Source organism: Amphiura filiformis, chromosome 2, assembly GCF_039555335.1.
Source record: "Amphiura filiformis chromosome 2, Afil_fr2py, whole genome shotgun sequence".
Lineage (NCBI taxonomy): Eukaryota > Metazoa > Echinodermata > Ophiuroidea > Amphilepidida > Amphiuridae > Amphiura > Amphiura filiformis.
Genome location: NC_092629.1, coordinates 96,121,852 through 96,142,065, shown reverse-complemented (window position 1 = coordinate 96,142,065; position 20,214 = coordinate 96,121,852). Strand labels below are relative to the sequence as shown.

The following is a 20,214-nucleotide window of genomic DNA, read 5'->3' as shown; positions in this document are numbered from 1 at the left end:
AAACCTTGGATACTTGACATAATTTTACTCATTTTAGCCTGAGAAATTATTAATGTTACTCATACAAAATGTTGTCAAAATGTTATGCAGGTTTATGCAGTTTTATGCACTTTATGTTATGCAAAATAGACTTGCCGCCAAAACGAGTGCAAAGGATAAACAGCAAAATCCATGATTTTATTTTGCTCTTGTAAAATTATTGCAAGAGAAATTGAATTTTTACTTGGTGGTAAACTTGAAATTTCCTGTCATATTAGGAGAAAATCCGGTGAAAATCGCATGATCATAATTTTTTTTAGCTGGAAATCAATTATGCATGCCTATATTTATGTACATAGCCAGAATTTCCCAAATTTGTAACGGCACACACATATTTTGACATCATAGCTACATTATGTGGTAAATGTATGTACTCATTTTGGCATCACATGGATAGAGGATACCCATATCGATATACATTGGTACTAAATATAACAGTATTATGTCGTTTAAAAATATGGCTCAGTAGGACAAGGGTTAAAATAGGAATGCACATTTTGAGCGGTTACGGGCTCCTATTTAAAAGCGATACATACTGTTGCCACCAATTTGTGGCAGTGGTAGTTATTGAGATGACAAAAGACATAACTGGGCAGCCCTTTTTATCGTTATTTTTACTTTTGAACAAAATAAGCTGGAAAAAAAATCATGATATGAGACAAAAATAAAAACGATTATCCGATTTTTTTAAACCGTTCACCCAACATTTTACAAAGGACCCCGTTAGGTCTTTTCATATGTTTGCAAATATCAGTTGATAAAACGAAAAAATTTCAATTTTCAAGGTATCAAAAAAGCTGTAACTGAAATGGCAACATATCCATGATGGCTACAATAATTATGCAAATTACTTGACCTTTGACTTCAATTTTTCATCAATCAAAATGTTTTGGCAAAAGTATCAAGATATTGTCATATGAAGAAATTGGCAGTTTAAATAATTATTATCACTTTTTCACATTTTCATGTACACCCTTACATTAAAATAAAGAAGGACATGGGTCCAATTGAAGCACTACAAAAGAGAAGAAGACACTTTGAGAACGTACCTAGCGTAACACAGTAGTGGGGTTCTAATTAGCTGATTCAATCTTACAATAATAACCACAAACTGATAATCTGATTGGCCCATTACGCGTCAAAGCGTTGGTCAGCGCAGAGCGGTGCTCTTGAAGGGAACATAAAGCTTTGCGTATGTCGCTCATTAACAGGGCACTCGCGTCAATCAGTGTAAAAGAGTGCCAGTGTACGTTGCATTTTTTTAGATTTCAAAATAATTTACACCAACTGTGAATAATTTTACAAAGTTTATCAAGTAAGCTATTTCCTCTAAATTTTGATGTATAACATGATAACTGTCTTATAAAATAGCCTTTTTACATCAGGCATATTTAAAACATAATATATCGATTCAAAGGGTTGCTTTGATTTGAAGCCCAAAGTCCAAAGCGAGGGTGGTGAAGGATACCCATAATAACACTGGACATTTTAAATGTCTTGATTTGGTCAAATCGCCCTTCGTTTGATATTCTGGTTGAATGTGTAATTAAGTTTGGCTGACAATAAAAATATGACTACTCCAAAAAAGGCCAAAACAAGCTCAGAAGAGGACTTGCGAGTGGGATGAATACATTTGAATATTGGAACAGTCAAGGGGCATTTGACTTTTGAAGTGATAGGAATGGGCAGACACCTGTTCGAAACTGTAGGGGTCTTTTTTGAAGAAAAATCATGAAAATGTTGTGCATTTTAGTTAAAAAAACAAGGTCTTTCATTGAGAGATTATCAAAAATGTGTTCATTCATTGTTTTGGTGTAGTTAAGCTTGTTTTGATCCTAGTGTTGTTTTTTATTGTCAGCCAATGCTAACTCCCTATTCAAACTGAAAGATTAACATGAACAGAATGGGAGCCAGCAACACTGCCTTTACATCCCACAGAAAAACAAAACAAATTCATGACATTCTCAGAATCAAAAAGTTCCTTTAAGCATGCAGGGGTCAATCAAATGTCAACACAGGGAGCTAGCTACACTGCCTTTACATCACACAGGTCTAACCTAAACTAACATTTTTAAGTTCGACATGCAGATAGTCCCAAAAAACAAATTCATGAAGTTCTCAGAATCAAAAAGTTCCTCTGAGCATGTAGGGGTCAATCAAATGTCAACACATGGGGTTAAATTTCGAACGTGCCCAAATTTGGCTTAAAGCCATCACAAAATATTCCTTTCACCTCAAGAATTCATAAACAATATAGTTTGGGACACTGTTCTTGACTCATAGGCAAAAATAAGTTTTTCCACAGTCAAATTGCCACAGATTGTTGCGGGTTCATGAAATTTGGTGGAAACGACCACCGTAGCGAGACAAAAACTGGAATCGGAAACAAACCTTGCTCCGATTTCAACGAAATGGTCTCAAATTGTTCGTTATGCAAAAGCAATTCAAATAAGGATTGGTTCTTACCATGTAAAAAGGGCGTCCAAGGGGTGGGGACACCCGGGGGAGGGGGCAGGAGAGACACTATAAAATCCATCCCACACACACAATTTCTCAATTTTAACCATTATTTAATCATTCAGTTGATTTCGAGCAAGCACAACATTATAGTGTATGTACCAAATGGCTGCAATTGGAGCTTCATTTGGAACAAAAAAAATCTAATTTCGGGGGGGGGGGCACAGCCCCGAGATACACTGACCGCGCCCAAGCCTATTAGTACTCTCCTTTTGAGGGTTGTTCTATTGTTACCAGTTAAAGTGTATAAATGTTGTGAACCAAATGGCTTCATTTTGAAAAAATCTCATTGGACACAACGGATAACCCCCCTGCATCGTACAAGTTTATTAGAGGTATGTACTACCATAACCAACAACAGTGCAAATTCTCAGGAGTCACATCACCCTCAGACACCCCCTCTATCGCGGAAGCAATACGTCCCCCGCTCACATGCCAAAGTCTGCTTTTGCACAACACAGATAAGGTGGGGCAGCACAGGAATATTTTTTTTTCTTTAAAGCTATAATAGTTTAAAGAAATGATGCATCAAATAGCTTCAATTGGACCTTTGTTTTCCAAAATGTCCAACTTCTCAGGGAGGAATATCCCATGAGACACCGCCCTGCGTATGGATAAACCAGTGTCCATTTTAATAGTTTTGGACGCCGGTACACTACAAGTTTAAAGCAATAATTACAGAAAGAGTGAAAAATATTCCAGGAGTAGCTTCAATTGGGCCTTCAGCACACATTTTCAAATTTACCCCAGCTAAAATAAAACAAAATATTTCTTTTGGGGAACATACCCTTCAGACCCCCCGCTTTTTCTCTTTTACTTTGAACACTCGATACTTAATTTGGCTTCAATTGGACCTTCATTTCACTAAATTGAGACTTTTTCAAAAATAAAATTGTACCCAATATGTACTGCAAAAATGGTCCACCAATGGTTTCAATTGGCATTTTGCAAACATTTTTCACTGCCGAGGGTGGCACACCTCCCCGAGACAACCCCAGGCAACCCCCACCCTCGACTGCCCAAGATCCGTATCTAAATCTGTATGCTCCCCAACTTTCGGAATAGATTGACGCTCCTGCCATCTAGGATGTTTAGCAGCCTTGGAAACATCACAAAATAGGTCATGGTTAATTATAGGCCATGTATAGGCTGCTATGGTGGTTGATCTTAATTGTCAGATTTTGTTACTAACAAAGCATTTCAGACAGTGCAAACTTATTTATTTGACATGACAAACAATTTTAGACCATTTTTGTTGAAATCTTAGCACTTCTAGATTTTGACCCCAAGTGGTCAAAAACCTGACCATGCCCCTGGCTTTGACCTTTTTGATTATATCTCAAGAATTGTATGTCGCAGATAGGTCACACTATACTTATCCTGGACAGGGGCTATTTTAACGTGTCTCACTGTCACGTTCGTGCAATGAGATAAAAGTGTTGATGAAGTAGAGTGCGTTTCAAAAATAAAAAAATTGACATTTTTACCTGGATGTGACCGTAAGAAAGGCTCTACCATTGTCTATTATTAAAGCATATCTACACAGATTGTTAATTGTCACTGCACGAATATTTTATCTTGTGACGAACGTGAGTGAGACACGTTAAAATAGCCCCTGATCCTGGATCATTGAGATAAGAGAAATTCTTTGGTATGATTTGCAACAAATTTGAGCAAGTTTGAAATGTGGCCATGTGTTGACCTCTACGCGCTTAGGGCCACCTTTTAATTTTGGGAACATCTTGAATGTGTTTTAGGACCATCTAAGGAACCTAATAAAATTGGTATGGGTTTGTCATTGGGGAAGCAAAGACAGTGTTGCTATCTCCCAGTCTAAAAGTCTAAAAGGCAATTTTCCCAATTTAAAATACCGCGTAGTGTAATGTGTGCTATACATCATCTCTTGACCAACAAACTGTTGTAGTGAGGTTGTTTTTTTTTGGAACATTTGGTTTCTGCCTGTTTGTCTTTATTAAAAATTCTCTCCCCAGCCTCACTCCAAATTTTAGAAATGATATAAAGTTAGTCTACACATTTTTACTAACATTATAACATGATTGTGAACTATTTAAAAATTTCTCCCATGCAGCCCTCTTATTCCTCAACCTCTTTCTTTCTTTCCCTGTCTGCATTTCTCCTCTCCCCTCTCACTTTCCCATCTCCTCTCCATCTCTCCTTCAACATTTCCTCTATTCCTCCTTCCTGCCCTTTCTTCGCTCACTTGTTTCTTTCCAGGTTTATATTCATCAATTATTTATATTATCATTCTAGTATGGACAATAATAGGTGTCACACAAATAATTCAGATAGTCTAAACAGACGACTGCTTGAACAGCTGAAAAGAACTCACCATTTCTGTCAAAATGGTCTCATTTCATTATCATAATTTCAGAAAAACACGCAGACATTTATTGGCGCTATATAGCAGAAAAATTAACAAGGGGATCACTTTTTATGTCAAACCGTTGTATTTAAGCCGACGGTGTCAATTTTCAAGGGTAAAGTCAACGTTTTTTGTGTAAGCAATTATACTCGTATTTTGAAGGAAATTTCACACTACGTTCCAACCCCCACCCGCCACCAGGGTGTGATATAGATGTGTACATTACCGTCAACCTGTCTTGAAATGTGTGCTTGTGTGTGGTGGGGGGGGGGGGTTGGAATTTGACCAGAATTATCAAAAAGTGGCTGAAAAGAACAACAAAATAGTGGGGGACACACACCCTGCCCCCAACCCCAGGATTGGCGCCCAAGGCTGTGTAAGTGTGTATCAACATCCATATACAGCATTGCCATTGTATTGAACCATACTGTACACCCCGCAACAAAGGCTACATGGCAGATGTGAATATATATTTTTTTATAATAAGTTTAAGACAGATAGGCTATCTACAATCCCAGTCACAGGTTGTTGGGACACTTTTGCTTTCTTTGGTGTGAAGTCTAAACCCTTTCTTACTACTACAGCCTTCCCCACCAATCCATGCTGAGTGTCTCTGGGGGACATAACCTAATCAACAGGTTACAACATAAATTGAAAGGTGGAATGAAATTGTCAAATAGTCAATTGTCAAATTGAAATTAAATGATGCAAAACTTAACTTCTTATTATCACTTCCAACTATAATCAACCAAAACTTCACCCCCAACTCTTTTCAAATTGATTCTGCCAACATTTAAGCTTCTACTAATACTCGCAATCTAGGAATTACTAGCGGTCACCCGTATTTCGCAGTCAATAGAGAGGTTGCGATTTCCAAACGTAGACATCGGACGTACGTTGATCTATTCAAAACCACTCTCCTGTATCGAAGCGAGGTCACGTATTTAGCTATTTTTGAAGATATTCCATGTGCGAAATCGACGTAGATACATCGTTGAAAATGCACAAAATTTGTCCATTTCACAATATGTTAAAGACAATCAAAGATAATGAACATACGAAGGAAAGTCTAATTATTATTATGATCCTTTTGTTTGTAACAAATCATTATAATAAAGGTACAGCGATGTGTTAGAAATGGACTAAATTTAAACGCAATATTCATACGCAGAGATTGTCTATTGAAATGTGTGTGATACTTTGGGTATAAAAAATTACCTTGCGATTTGACATTTTGGACTCAACGTAGCATTAAAACGTACGTTCCACCATGGTTCCACGTGGAAATAGGCTGATTTTACCTCGAGTCTAGGTAAAGGAAACGTAGAGCGAGTGTTTCTCTACGAATGTTATATTCAAAATATGTGTTTTTTGTACAGCTGAGGGGTGGTGCAATAACTTTGTGTATCCCCGAGGTGGTGAAGTATTATAGGGGGTGGGGGGGGGGGGCAAAGATTGGTTGGCAGGTCAACAGGGGGGAGGGGGGGGAGGACAAGGAAATTTTGGCTCAGATATTTTAGGAACATTAGGAACACGTTCAAATATGCACAATTCCTGATCGGTTATTTATTTATTTATTTATTTATTTATTTATTTATTTATTTATTTATTTATTTATTTATTTATTTATTTATTTATTTATTTATTTATTTATTTATTTATTTATTTATTTATTTATTTACACACAAATTCAAAGTATAGACCTCTGTATAATTTATAAACAATATACACACACATAAAAATACTACTACAAGGGATTTTCAACATATAAGAATCCAAACAATCAAGTACCAACATGCACAGTTTTGTCCTTATATCACTTTTGGGTTTATAACAAAATGTTTTCACGCCTCTATCGTGATGCAGTTGCATAATACATCTCTTTGATAGCTGATAATGCCCATCTATTCACCAAGTGGCTATTAACTGATGAGCACTGTCATTATGCTAATATGAAATCATTGTTTATCAACAAAGGCGAGGGACTCGTCAGCCGATATGCAGTGCTCAAACAAACCGCTACACTGTTCAATGGCTTTCTTGTACTATATGAAATATGGTGGGCGATTTGAAATGCACGTGCCCTGAGCAAACTACGATGCGTACGCACACTGCAGGGCAAAGAACAATGGAAATTGTCAGAATTCGCGCGCATACTGCCGGGCAATGACGTCACATGTCAAGTGGTCTATACCCGATCAATGTTGGAGTTGCCTATAGCCTATATGTTTAAAATTCAATATGGCTACCGAACTGTCATGTGGTCCAGTGGATTAGTGCGCTGGACTTCTGTATTCTGTATGTAGCAGCGGCGTGGGTTCGAGGCCCAACTGTGCCGAACTGAAATTACATTTTTTTTAAAATTTAATATTAGGGAAATGAGACTGGGCGAATTTATGTATGACGTAGAGAGGATTAAGATCCCTTTATTGATCCCTTACCCCACCGACTACCCCCAGAGGATGTTTAAAGACATTCCCACAACTCAATGGGGTTTCTGACCTTGTACGTCTGGCTTTTGAACACATGTGGTATAGTTGATCATACCTTGCATTGGGATTGTGTGCAAATATCTGGTGTTTTCATCCTATTATTTAACATTCAAAACATCGAGACTTAGGAATAAAATTAATGCAGTGGGACAATATGAATGTTTCCTGTAAGAAAATCAAATATCAGTCCTAAGTCTCAACTATTAGCTCGTTGGTTGCAGTTTTAAAATTACCATTTTGTGTGTGTGGCAATGGGGAGTTTGCCTTTAAAATTAGGTTATATTGATCAAATTTCCCAATCATAGTGCATTGTAGGAATGCCTTTAAGCCTCCTCTGGACTACCCCGGGCTGATTTCATGCAAAACAAATCACCAGATGACTGACTATAGGACATAGCGCCACAACACGAGCGTTGGTAAAGTATGTGGCTTCACTGCAATACATAGCTACGTAAAAACGTACGTGTTAACGTACGTAAAAACGTACGTCCTACGTCTACGTTTGGAAAATCGCAATCTCTCTACTGTGTTTATCGGTTACTGCCTTTTGCAGTACTGATATTTTATATTCTTTTTAATGTACTGGTCAGGTGTAATGTGCAGGTTCAATTGCAGTGTTTGAGTTATTTTTTTACACCCCATTTTGAAAGTTGTAATTTCACCTGGTGCAGGCAATTTGAGGTGCAGTCTCGGAATAATCAAAATAAATGTACAATTTTGTAGAACACTTACTTTCAACATTGGCAAAGTATTTTGCACAGACACTGATTATGCTGCTAACCTGTGAGTTACGGTGAGCCTTACCATGCTTACCAGACTTGAACCTGCATTGCTAAAAAGTCACCCATTTTTCGTAACCATCTGTCTCTATGGGACAGGAAATTGTCAAAAGTTGGGGGAATCTTCAAAAGTCACCCATTTGGGCTACTAAATCACAGTTTTTTGGCAACCCTGTTTAATTTGGGTGATTTGGAGACTTTGACCTAATTCACTGATTATGCCGCTAACATGTGAGTTACGGTGCGCCTAACCAGACTTGTACCTGCATTGCTAAAAAGTCACCCATTTTTCTTAACCATCTGTCTCTATTTGATCAGGAAATTGTCAAAAGTTGGGGGATCTTAAAAAGTCACCCATTTGGGCTAGTAAATCACAGTTTGGCAACCCTGTTTAATTTGGGAGATTTGGAGACTTTGACCTAATTCAATAAACAAACATTTAACGGTTGACAATAGGTTCTAGTTTGAACACTGACATGATAATGTTGACAAATTAGTTGAATAAACAATGCATGTTAATTACTCAAGTCAGATTCTCCTGTGTAATAGTATGAGTGACCCAATCTCAGCATTGATCAGATCAGACATAGGATTTGCGGGTGTTCATGTTAAACAGCATGACTGTATTGTAGTGTATTGTGACTGTTTACTCAGTGTTTACTCAGTGCTTAGCTCGCAGGTTGCTTGCTAGTGCATTGCTAGTGCATTTTAAAGTAATTAACATTATTTGACACCCTTAACGTAAACAAAAACAAAATTGGACGTTTTATTGGGGTGCGGACAACTTTACTCTACACAACACAAAAATCCGTTTTCCGAAATAATGTAAAACGTAGAAGTTTTTAGCCTTACCAATTCGCCAAACTCAGTAATTTATTATAGATATTTGACAACATTCTCTCAATGGACGGCAACATCAAAAATGTGTGCAAATCAATATTTTCAGATTAGAAATAGTAATTAAATGTGCAAAGTGCTTGATGATAATACTGCTGCTACACATGTCAATGCCTTAGTCACATCACATCTTGACAATGCAAATGCTTTACTAGATGGAATCACTGAACGACAGCTCAAAACAATTTCACCATGTTTAGCCTGTCTTACAACGTCTGCATTAGTTACCAATTTAGTATCTCCTTAAACTCCTGCTTCTCACCAGGAAAGGGCTCCATGACATGGGGCATGGCACCTTCTTGTATCAGTGAACTTATCAATTTATATATTCCAGCATGTCACCTTAGATCATCGGATAAACGTCATTTTTCTGTTCCTCAGACTTCTTCTTCATTTGGCGAGGGCCTTCTATACTTGTTTAATTGTTCAATGTTTGCACCTCAGAATAGGTTGTCTAGGTAGATGGTACATTATAAATACATTATTACTACTATTATTATTATTAGTATTATTATTATTATTATTATTAGTATTAGTATTAGTATTAGTATTATTATTAGTATTATTATTATTATTATTATTATTATTAGTATTATTATTATTATTATTATTACTATTAGTATTATTATTATTATTATTTGAAATACCGGTGTTTAAGTGTTCTAACATCTAATTTGTCCGGAATTAAGGATGGAGGGGGGGGGGTGGGGACGGGGGATATCTTGAAGTATAGAGAATCCAGCACCTTTTGGCAACAGAATAACAGAATAAGTTTATCGTACAAATGTGGAATGTGGTGCAAAAGTGGAATAAATTCCCACGAAACGCGAAATAATTTTGTGGGCAAAAATGGCCAAATATGAGGTTAATTTTGTCAAAAACCCACATACAGGCATCAACATTGCGGGCGGGATGATTGTATGGACCAAAATATTGGGGATTTATTCCCCATCCCAGGATCTACGCCTATGATGTCGTAGATTTTCAAGAGTTATAAGAATCTGATAATACCCCCACGGTCAGTAGCTAGTGTGTAGCCAAAACACGAAAAAGACAAAAAAAAAAAAAAGCAAGTAAATCTGTGAATCTGGAAAAGCTTGACGAAAGAGATGGGTTTGAAGCTGGCGTTTAAATTGAGAAAGTGTGGGGACGTTACGAAGGTTGTTTGGAAGCGAGTTCCTAAAAGTTGGAGCAGCAAAATGAAAAATGAGCGTTCACCGGCTGATTTGAGGTTAACCCCGGGGGTTAACCCGAAGAGTTTTGAGTAATTTTTCAGAGGATAATCGAAGGGAGCTTATCCCCATGTGGTTGCGACCACTGCCCGTGGTTTTACAATGTAGCAATGCAAATGGTCAGTACAAGAAGTTGATACAGCCGCTTACCAAATGATCTTGAATTTGATGAATCTCGCCCAGGACTGAATGTTACTCATGTTGCTATCAATTTTGAGAATTTTGCATGAAAAGTAGCCTCCCTAAGGCCAAAAATAAAGATGTTTGCTTGCCCTCAACCGACCGACCCTAATTTTGGAAATCAGAAAAAAGGTTTTTTTCTATTTACTGTACAAAAGAATACCGACCCTATTTTTGGAAATTCCTGAAAAAGTGTTTTTTTTCTTTTCAAATGTTTGCATTCTGAAGATGTAAAAAAATGTATTTTAGAGCTTGTGTTCAACATTTTAGTTGTTTTCTAATGTTAGTTGATTCATTTTGACACCAAAATTGTCTGATTTTTCATATTTTGAGCCTTAATTAATACAAACATTTGAGTTTCCTAGTAAGAAAAAAAAGGAAAAAAAAAGAAATCCCGACCGACCAACCCAATTGTTAAAATTCAATTGAAGGCAAGCAAACATTTTTTTTCTTGGCCTAAATGGAGTGATCACTATTTAGGCCAGGTGAATGACGAATTCTGAATGATGCCTTGACAATGATTTGTTGACATGGATAGACGTACACAAAGAAGGCATTGGACATAACATTCTAGCTATCATTTAATAAAATGCCATTACTGTTTTTGCTCCTTGTGTGTAGTTGTGAACTTCTTAAGATTTGAAATTGCTAGTTTTGTTTCATATGACAGGAAAAATTCACCATTTTGTCTCAAATAATTACCGGAAAAGTACCCTGAGTGCCTCTAAACCCCACACAATGAGCGCTACGATATCTGCGCCAGCTCAACTCATTGAGCTATAAGGATACCGATTTGGGAATAGGACCATCTAACTGGGAAGATTGGCTATATCACTAAGAATTAAGGATAAAGCCCTGATGTAATATGGACACAACAAGGGATGCAGGTGTCACTCTGTGCAGAGACATTTCGTAGTCTTTTTATTTTTCTAACGAAACATGTACACTAGTGTACAATTAGAGCATAATAATAATGCGATTTTCCTCGATGTCTTCAGGCTGCCAAGGTCTTGCCTGGTGATGCAAAACATTTTTAGGTGTTTATTACAGAACTTGGGTCTGTCACGACCATTACAGACCCAAGTCCGTCACGTGTAGACCCTGCCTAAGAAAACCGTGGGTACCAACTGAAGAGCTCAAACTTAAAAAAAGAACTACCACACCTGCTGGAGAAGTGTAAGAGCAATGCCATAAAGAAGGTTCAAATGCTCCAACCCGATGGGAAGATAATTACAACATACTAAGCCTATGATTCACACCTATGCATTGATGGGAAAGAGATTCCTTAGCCAAAAGACATTCAAGGCTCTTAGCGATAAAGAGAAGATATCAAGAGTGGTGGCCAACCTGAAAACCCTCTCGGAGAAAACAGATTGAGACCACTCAAACCGTGTCAACAGCAATGGAAAACTGTGGTTATGTGAACACCATATTAGTAGAATATTGTGGGAATCCATCGCGCTGCTTCCTTATGCTCCACAGTATGCCAAGAATCACCGGACTTTGGCAACACATTGCAGCAAGAGGTGGACCGGGGAGGTGGATAGGTCTGTCAAGATGTGCAAACCAATCTATCCTGTATATGAAAAGAAACAAAGGACTGCAACCTACGTCCTAGCCACAGTTGTGAAATGCAAGATAATGAAATATACAGTCGAACCTGAGACCCTACTTGTGTATTGTACAGTGTGCCAAGACAAATAGAAAAGAAGTAGTGGAATAGTGTGTTAGAACTCAATGCAAAGGAACAAAATCTGATTATTTACGAGCTCTGCAGTGGTCAACATAACCGGCATGGTCTTGATTTCACAAAATAAGTAACAAACGCATAGATCAGATGAGCAAGAAAGAACAAATGTCCCTATTCAGTATAGCCCGACAGGATAGATAGCTAGGCTGAGAGACAGCCATGTACATGAATATTGGCATCAGGTGGGATAAGCTCTTCTACGCTTGGTTCCCTGAAATTCTACCTGAACACAATACAAGACACACTACGCACACCTAGACTTGACCAATTCACTTTGTAAATGAATCTTTAAAAATACAAAATTCATGTTGGCTAATATTTTAAAATCATTTTCCCAATCACACATTAAAATCAAGGTATGCAATTTCTGTGAATTTTAATGGCACTATATTATTGGCCTTATATATTACATTACATGTAATTCCCTGATAAAAGCAAGATACTCCACAAGAGCAAGAAGCCACAGTTTCAATATCTGTGATCAAATTGTACTATAAACCCTAGATCTCTGAGCTGGGCAAGTACATGGATAGAGGAGCTATGTGCATATTGACCATGTATATACTCATGAAAGGATTCAAATCACAATGTCACTATAGAAAAAAAAAAAAAAAATAGGATAATATATAAAAGTTGAAATATCCTAAGTTAATCGGACATGATATATTGTGCATAAGCTTGGCGCATTGTTTTAATAACAAATGTTATTCTGAACGCCTCGCGGTGGCGTCTTGTTCCATACCCCCCCTTAAAAAGGGAAATTTAATTGCCAATTGCAAACTTGTATTTTGTTTGCTTAAATATGAATAAACTTTGACTTCTCTTGTTAATCATGCAAATAAAACACAGATGAGAGATATTTATTAGTTTTATAAAAGATTACGACTTATTTTTCATTGAGTTTGTCTTTTTACCTGAGATATAAATCTTTGTGTTCGTGGCGCAATCAGTTAGCGCATTGTAACTTTTTTTTATGTCACACGTATATCGCATGCCGACGCTTGAACCCGATTTGAACCCCACCCAAGCCTTCCCTCAGGATTTTTTCTTCTTCTTTTCTACATTTTCCCAGCTTGTGTTTTTGAATCAAATTGAACTTATATTGAATCATGCTGACTTTAGAATATTGCCAACTTATTCCTATCCCTATACTTTTCAAAATTTTGAATAGACAATTAAGGAGTATTTTGTTTTCAGTAACAATCAGTATTCTTTTAATTTTTCGATTTTTAACCTTTTTGAATATATTATAACAGTTACTAAAACAGCGGTCTCAAGTACAGAAACTCCTTGACCTGATTATATTTATAAAATGCTCAGAACATATCGCATGTGTGTGGGTAAGGGGTGGGGTGTGTTGCATAATAATCATGTAACATAATAATGCTTGGTTTCCTCCAAGATTGCTTTGCAATGATGACATCTCACATAAACACCTACAAATAAAGTTTCTTCCCCCGGACAATCATAGAATGGAACTCCATAACTCCTTCCGTGAACGGTATATTGCCAATTCAGCTGACTGCTTCAAGAGTTGTGTAGCTTTGTGTTAATAATATGTAATTATAGGGTTTTTTCTCTTCTTCTCAGTTTTATATAGCCATGTTGATTTACAGTTGATTTTTGTTGAGTATTTATGTAGATGTTATTTTGGGTTCCAATTATTGACAAAATATAAATGCAAGCATTACAGCACTCTTCTTTCAGAAGTTCAGATTCCACTGTTTATGCAAAATAGTTTATGATTTTAAGCAATTTCTGTTTAATGCACATATTTTCTTTTAAACAATTTTGGTTTAACAGGTTTAAACAGAGATGTACATGTATAGGATCCGTTAACTTTTCACAAATTAAAGCCTTTAAGGGATGGGGTATGAACGTTGGGACAGTATTTATTGTGGGACATTAGAGCACATCAGACATATCAAATTGCATTCTGAATACGAAGAATGTCATTCTGATATCAAATAATTTTGGTTTTTTGGAATTCTCAATGTAATACACATTTTATGTAAAATCATTCAAAATTTATATTTTTGATATTTAACAGTACTCGAAGTAAACTTTATAAATCTGATGATTTATACTTAAAGTGGGATGAAAAGCCGACGATCAATTGAAAATTTTGACCTTTCGTATTGAAGATATGGATTTTTTTCCCAAAACACCAGAAAAAATTAGGTCTTTTGGGGAAAAAAAATCCATAGCTTCAATATGAAAGGTCAAAATTTTCAATTGATCGTCGACTTTTCCTCCCAGCTACATACACTTTAAGAATATATCATTAGATTTATAAAATTTACTTCGAGGACTGTTATATATCAAAAATGTGAAAAATATCAAATTTTAATAATTTGTCATAAAATTTGTATTATATCGTGAATTTCAAAAATGAAAATTATTTGATATCAGAAGGACATTCTTCGTATTCAGAATGCAATTCGATATGTCTGATGTGCTCTCATGTCCCAAAAAATACTGTCGAAACGCTCAAAACGCTCATTCCAGATCCCTTAAGCAAGTGGTAGTTTACTGAAAAATCTTAGTTGTTTAAAGAGATATTTACAGATATTGTGGGCATGGTCAATGGACATTTTTAGAATGTTAATATTTTGATCTCATTATGTAGTGCAATCAACATAATAACAAATGAAAGTTGCAACAACATTTATTTTGACAAAACAGCATGATTTGTGAAAGTTAGGCCTACAGGATCTGATAATTTTTCACCACTACTGAGAACTCTGTAACAGGTTTGGGCTACCTTTTGTGAATACCGTTTTGTTGCAAGCTTATTCTGATACTAGGTAAAGTAACAGTCTAAATTATATAGCTGCAAAAGCCTGCAATACTATTAAAGTAACAGTAATTTACTTACAATTGGGATTGGGCTTGGGATTCAAGCAGGACCTTGAAAGTACCAAACATGATCATTAGACTTTTTAAGTTTGTACTTATGCTCGATTACCATATTTTTTTTAAACATTGAAACCTATTATATACCTGAATGTCCCTTTAAGACCGTAAGTAATGAAATATTATTTAACCAACATTAACCAATTATTGTTTAAAATGGCATAGGCAATAGCGGACACGTGTTGGTTGATCATGTAGCGTATAGCCTCCTGAAGCTTCGTTCAAATAGGTAGGTTTCGGGTCATTCAGCTTAAACCAAACTTGAGATTTGTTTGATAAGTTATGCATGGACTTCTTTGAGACTTTACAGATGGATATTTATGGGTTCATTTGCTACATTTATCATCAGGATTGACATCTTATAGACGTGATATGTATGGAAATAATAAAGTAGGCTATACTGTATCGAGAGTGGGAATTAGGCTTGAACTGACAATGCATTACTTAATTATAGACCCACGTCACTGGACAAACATGTATATATACCAGCATTGTATCGTAATGCATGCGAGAGGGAAAGGTTTACATTGAACATTAACTAGATTGTTTTTACTCGGATACATTGCGGGTTTAACTGATACAAGAGGAAAAAGAAAAACAAACTTAATGCATCTCAAAGATTACCAAGACCTGATGACTTTAAGGGGTGGGGTATGAACGTTTGGACAGTATTTATTGTGGGACATTAGAGCACATCAGACATATCGAATTGCATTCTGAATACGAAGAATGTCCTTCTGATATCAAATAATTTTGATTTTTGAAATTCGCAATGTAATACACATTTTATGGCAAATGATTAAAATTGATATTTTTGATATTTAACAGTACTCGAAGTTAACTTTAAAAATCTGATGATTTATGCTTAAAGTGTATGTAGATGGGACGAAAAGCCGACGATCAATTAAAAATTTTGACCTTTCGTATTGAAGATATGGATTTTTTCCCAAAACACCAAAAAAATTAGGTCTTTTGGGAAAAAATCCATATCTTCAATATGAAAGGTCAAAATTTTCAATTGATCGTCGGCTTTTCCTCCCAGCTACATACACTTTAAGAATATATCATTAGATTTATAAAAGTTACTTCGAGGACTGTTATATATCAAAAATGTGAAAAATATTAACTTTTTATAATTTGTGATAAAATTTGTATTATATCGTGAATTTCAAAAAATGAAAATTATTTGATATCAGAAATACATTCTGATGTGCTCTCATATCCCGCAAAAAATACTGTCGAAACGCTCAAAACGCTCATTCCAGATCCCTCAAATCTATCCTGAATTCTGTTTCAGCATAAAATAAAACAGAAAAAAGAAAGAAAGCCCCAAATCTATTGACCCATTTGATTATTCCTTAAAAAAAAACCAAATTAATAACATTCAGGCATTTTCAATGCAAAATTATGAAGCTTGTTCTTCATCCATGGCATTGTTCTTTTTAAAGACAGTTCTTGTTACTATTGCACGAATAGGTCTAGGCAAAACCAGTTTTATAATATTGATATCACATGGATAATTAAACGTTCGCATGGCTGAAATCATTGTTACAATCATCTTTAAAGGGGCATTTCGAGAACCACAGCCTCATCCCCCACCTTTAAAAAAAAAAAAAAAGGTTGAGCGTTTTATACCACTGGAAACCTCTGTATAAAGAACTCCCAAGAAGGTAATTCGTAAAATTAGGAAAAGACTACTATTTGTTGGTCACTGTTTAAGAAGTACAGGGCAAGTTGTGTCAGATCCAGTAGTGGCACTACAGGGGGCAAGGGGGGCATTGCCCTCCCCCATATTTTTCTTGCCCCTCCCCCACTTTTGAGGTAAAAACCCCAAAATTACATTAATTTTCACTGTTTGCGGCAATTTTGCGCAAAATTCACTTTGCCCCCCCCCCCCCCATGCACCCCAAAAAAATTCTTGGTGCTGCCACTGGTCAGATCTTGTGTTGTGGAAACTCATTCACAGCAAAAGAAATGTGGGGCGGCCAAGCAAGACAACCAAACAAAATACGGAGCTGCATTCATGACAGATATATCTGGAGAGCCATCGTAGGAGTACAACAGAAGTCGACCGAGAGAGTGAGGAAACCTTTGGCTACATAGTTTTTATATGCACAAACTTTCTTGCAGATTACTAATAATTTGTTTTAACAAATACAAATCATCAGATTTGTGTTTACGTTCTGTTAACCGAACAACACATTGTCTATGGAGCAGTGTAATACACATACTCATGCATAACTCACAAACACAAAATTGAAATCAACTGACATTTTGGGAATAAACTTTTTTTGTGGATATCTACTGAATATTACATAAAAAAGAGGATGCTAGAATTACAAAAATACTCTATTAAATAATAGTTGTGCAATGACGCATTTGACAAAACACCATCATTTTTATCACTAATGAATGATGAGATTTAAAATATTGCACATTGAACTAATCTGATAAACTGAAAGTTAGTTGAAGATTTTTTTTTAATTTGAGATTTGAGGAGTAACTCGAATAAATTGATAATTGATAATAAAGTAAATTAAATGAAAATAAACACAATAAATAAATTAAGTTCTATGTATGGACACTAAAAAACAAACAGTTCAAAAATACATAAATAGGCCTACTCTACGTAAGTATTACTATCATTTAATGTATTTACATCTGTTAATAAGTTTTGTACATTGACACATCCATACCTGTTATGTCCGGTAATTCCCAGGCAATAGTCTGCATTGGTAGCTATAACTTTTGTGTCTGTATGATTATTAATATTCACGCGATTGACGGTGTCTGCCAAGTAATCCGTCCAGAATATATCGTTTTTTTCGATATGTATTCCCCATGGATCTGAAGATTGAACCAGAACAACAGTTAATTAGTGACATGGCAGTCTCATCATGCATGAGGATAAAATGTGCGTAGGTGGATGTTGCTGGTATAAATACGACCATATCAACGAGCTGTATTTAGTATGGGTATTGGGTAGATACTGAGGATTAGAGTAAAATAAAGATGATCCAATGTGTGCATTTAGTTTGGGAATACAAAAAAAAAAAAAAACCTTTCTTTTTAGCTTGTCATGTGACCAGGTTTGTAATAGTCTTTTTTAATAGTTTCATTTTTCATTAGTTTTGTGACTCTAAGCTCACTTGCGTTAAGCTCACTTCCATTAAGATAGGTGTTGCTATTTTCTGCCTAATTAGGTGACTTTAAATGTGGTATTAACAAAAAGCACTTGACCACTTCCTCACAGGTGATGACGGCTAGAATGGGAAGGGGTGTTGCCAGCATGGGGTGGGTGTTGCCAACTAGTTATTGTATTTTTGCTGTGATCCGTGAGGAAAATCACATCTAAGTGATACGACCAGGTCATTCTTGTTCGCGCTGAACAGGCGTAACTAGGTGGTTGTATATTCTATAATTTTCCTGGTGTGTTAACTGTGATTACATCTAGACACCAGTTTATTTTTTAATTTAAACGGGACCCTAATTTAATGAGAAAAACGCCGAAAAAGAGAAGCAGATCAGTCATGACACGACTGGATTTTTACGCATCATTATTTGGTTATCAAAACACGACTTTATGCTATTTGCTTATGTATCGTTTAGGCAATTTATCATTCCTTGTGATGGCTTAGTCTCGTGCCAGACTGTGTGTGGCTATCCCGAACAAACATGTTTGTTTGGCTTTGTAGGAGACTAGTAACTACTAGTGCTGGCTCTAAAGGTAAACACAATTACCACTTGATAAAGTTTATAATGTTTGCACTGGGTTAAGGGTGCATGAATGTTAATGGTTGTGTTTTACACAAACAAACAGAAAATCTGGAAAGGCAACCCGCGATAAAAGTGTCAATTGATGCAACAGCTATGCAGGCCTACCCTTAAAAATATTTTGTCTATTCACAAATCCGAACAATTGCATGTCTCACGCTGTTGTTAATAGCATCGGTAAATATGATAAGGCCGAATAAAAAAATAAAACATGTTACTGGTCCCCGTCCGCTTCCTTTTTTTATTTATAAAATTCAGTTATAACTTTATGTCTATTTATTAAAATTTTGAAAAAAGATGTCGAGGAAGCTGAGATATTTTCTATTAATTAATTAATTTGTATTATTTTTAAATTGAGTCATAACTTTATTACCGTAATTTCTATTTTTTTAAATTTTGAAAACATTTCTTAAAGGTTCTGTGATCATTAGAGGGTATACCAAGAGTTATAATTTGGTACTTCAAACTCTTGTCAAAGTTATATAGGAATAAATAAAAATGTCTTTAAAAAAGGAATGGGGCGCCCAATGTGAGCTTGGACGTGATATGGTGAATTCCATGGTGTTTAGATTTGGTATTATAATGATTTTTCTAGGAAAGAGTAGAAGATGATCAATTGCAAGAGAAATGTGTTTGATTGGGGAAGGTATATGACAGTACCGTGTTGGATGAAATAAATGGGAATGCAGTTTTCGTGTCAATTTGCGATTATGTGGGGTGGGGGAGTTCTGTTTTGGGGGCCTATTGTAGTGAGGATATTGCTTTGGATATTGAATATTGTTGAATTTCGTTATGCAGGGGTATATGATGGATAGTATAGAAGACACAAATAAGTAAGCTCCACCGGCAAAATGGGGGGGGGGGGTTATCCCCCGACCCGGGATCTACGCCTATGTTGATCAAAAGAAAACGTTGTTTTTTTTATAAATGTATAACGTCTGTGATACATATGCGAATACACTGAAAATCAAATAGAGATGAAGGATAAAAACAATAACAGAATATTCATTCTTCATCATAAATATAATGGGTAGGCCGATACAATGTTTACAACTACAAGATAAGAACGTTAATGTTTTGTACATGAACGTAACGTCTAGAAATGTACAATTTGATGATATCCAAAAGAATACCAAGTTATATTTAGCACTGAAGAATTTAAAAAAAATTACAGAACTTTCATTTAAACATGTACACGTAGCAATGATTAACGATGTTGAAAATACAAACGTAACGTTTTGTTCATAAACGTAAC

At 35.9% G+C, this 20,214-nt stretch overlaps 1 protein-coding gene across 1 annotated transcript in view; it reads right to left on the bottom strand.

Moving 5' to 3' along the window:
- LOC140145208 (low-density lipoprotein receptor-related protein 2-like) overlaps positions 1-20,214 on the bottom strand; it is a 75,468-nt gene that overhangs the window by 6,874 nt on the left and 48,380 nt on the right. Inside the window, exon 3 of the mRNA XM_072166983.1 lies at positions 17,882-18,032. Within this exon, the coding sequence (XP_072023084.1) occupies positions 17,882-18,032 (151 nt within the window). The remainder of the gene's footprint in view (positions 1-17,881; positions 18,033-20,214) is intronic.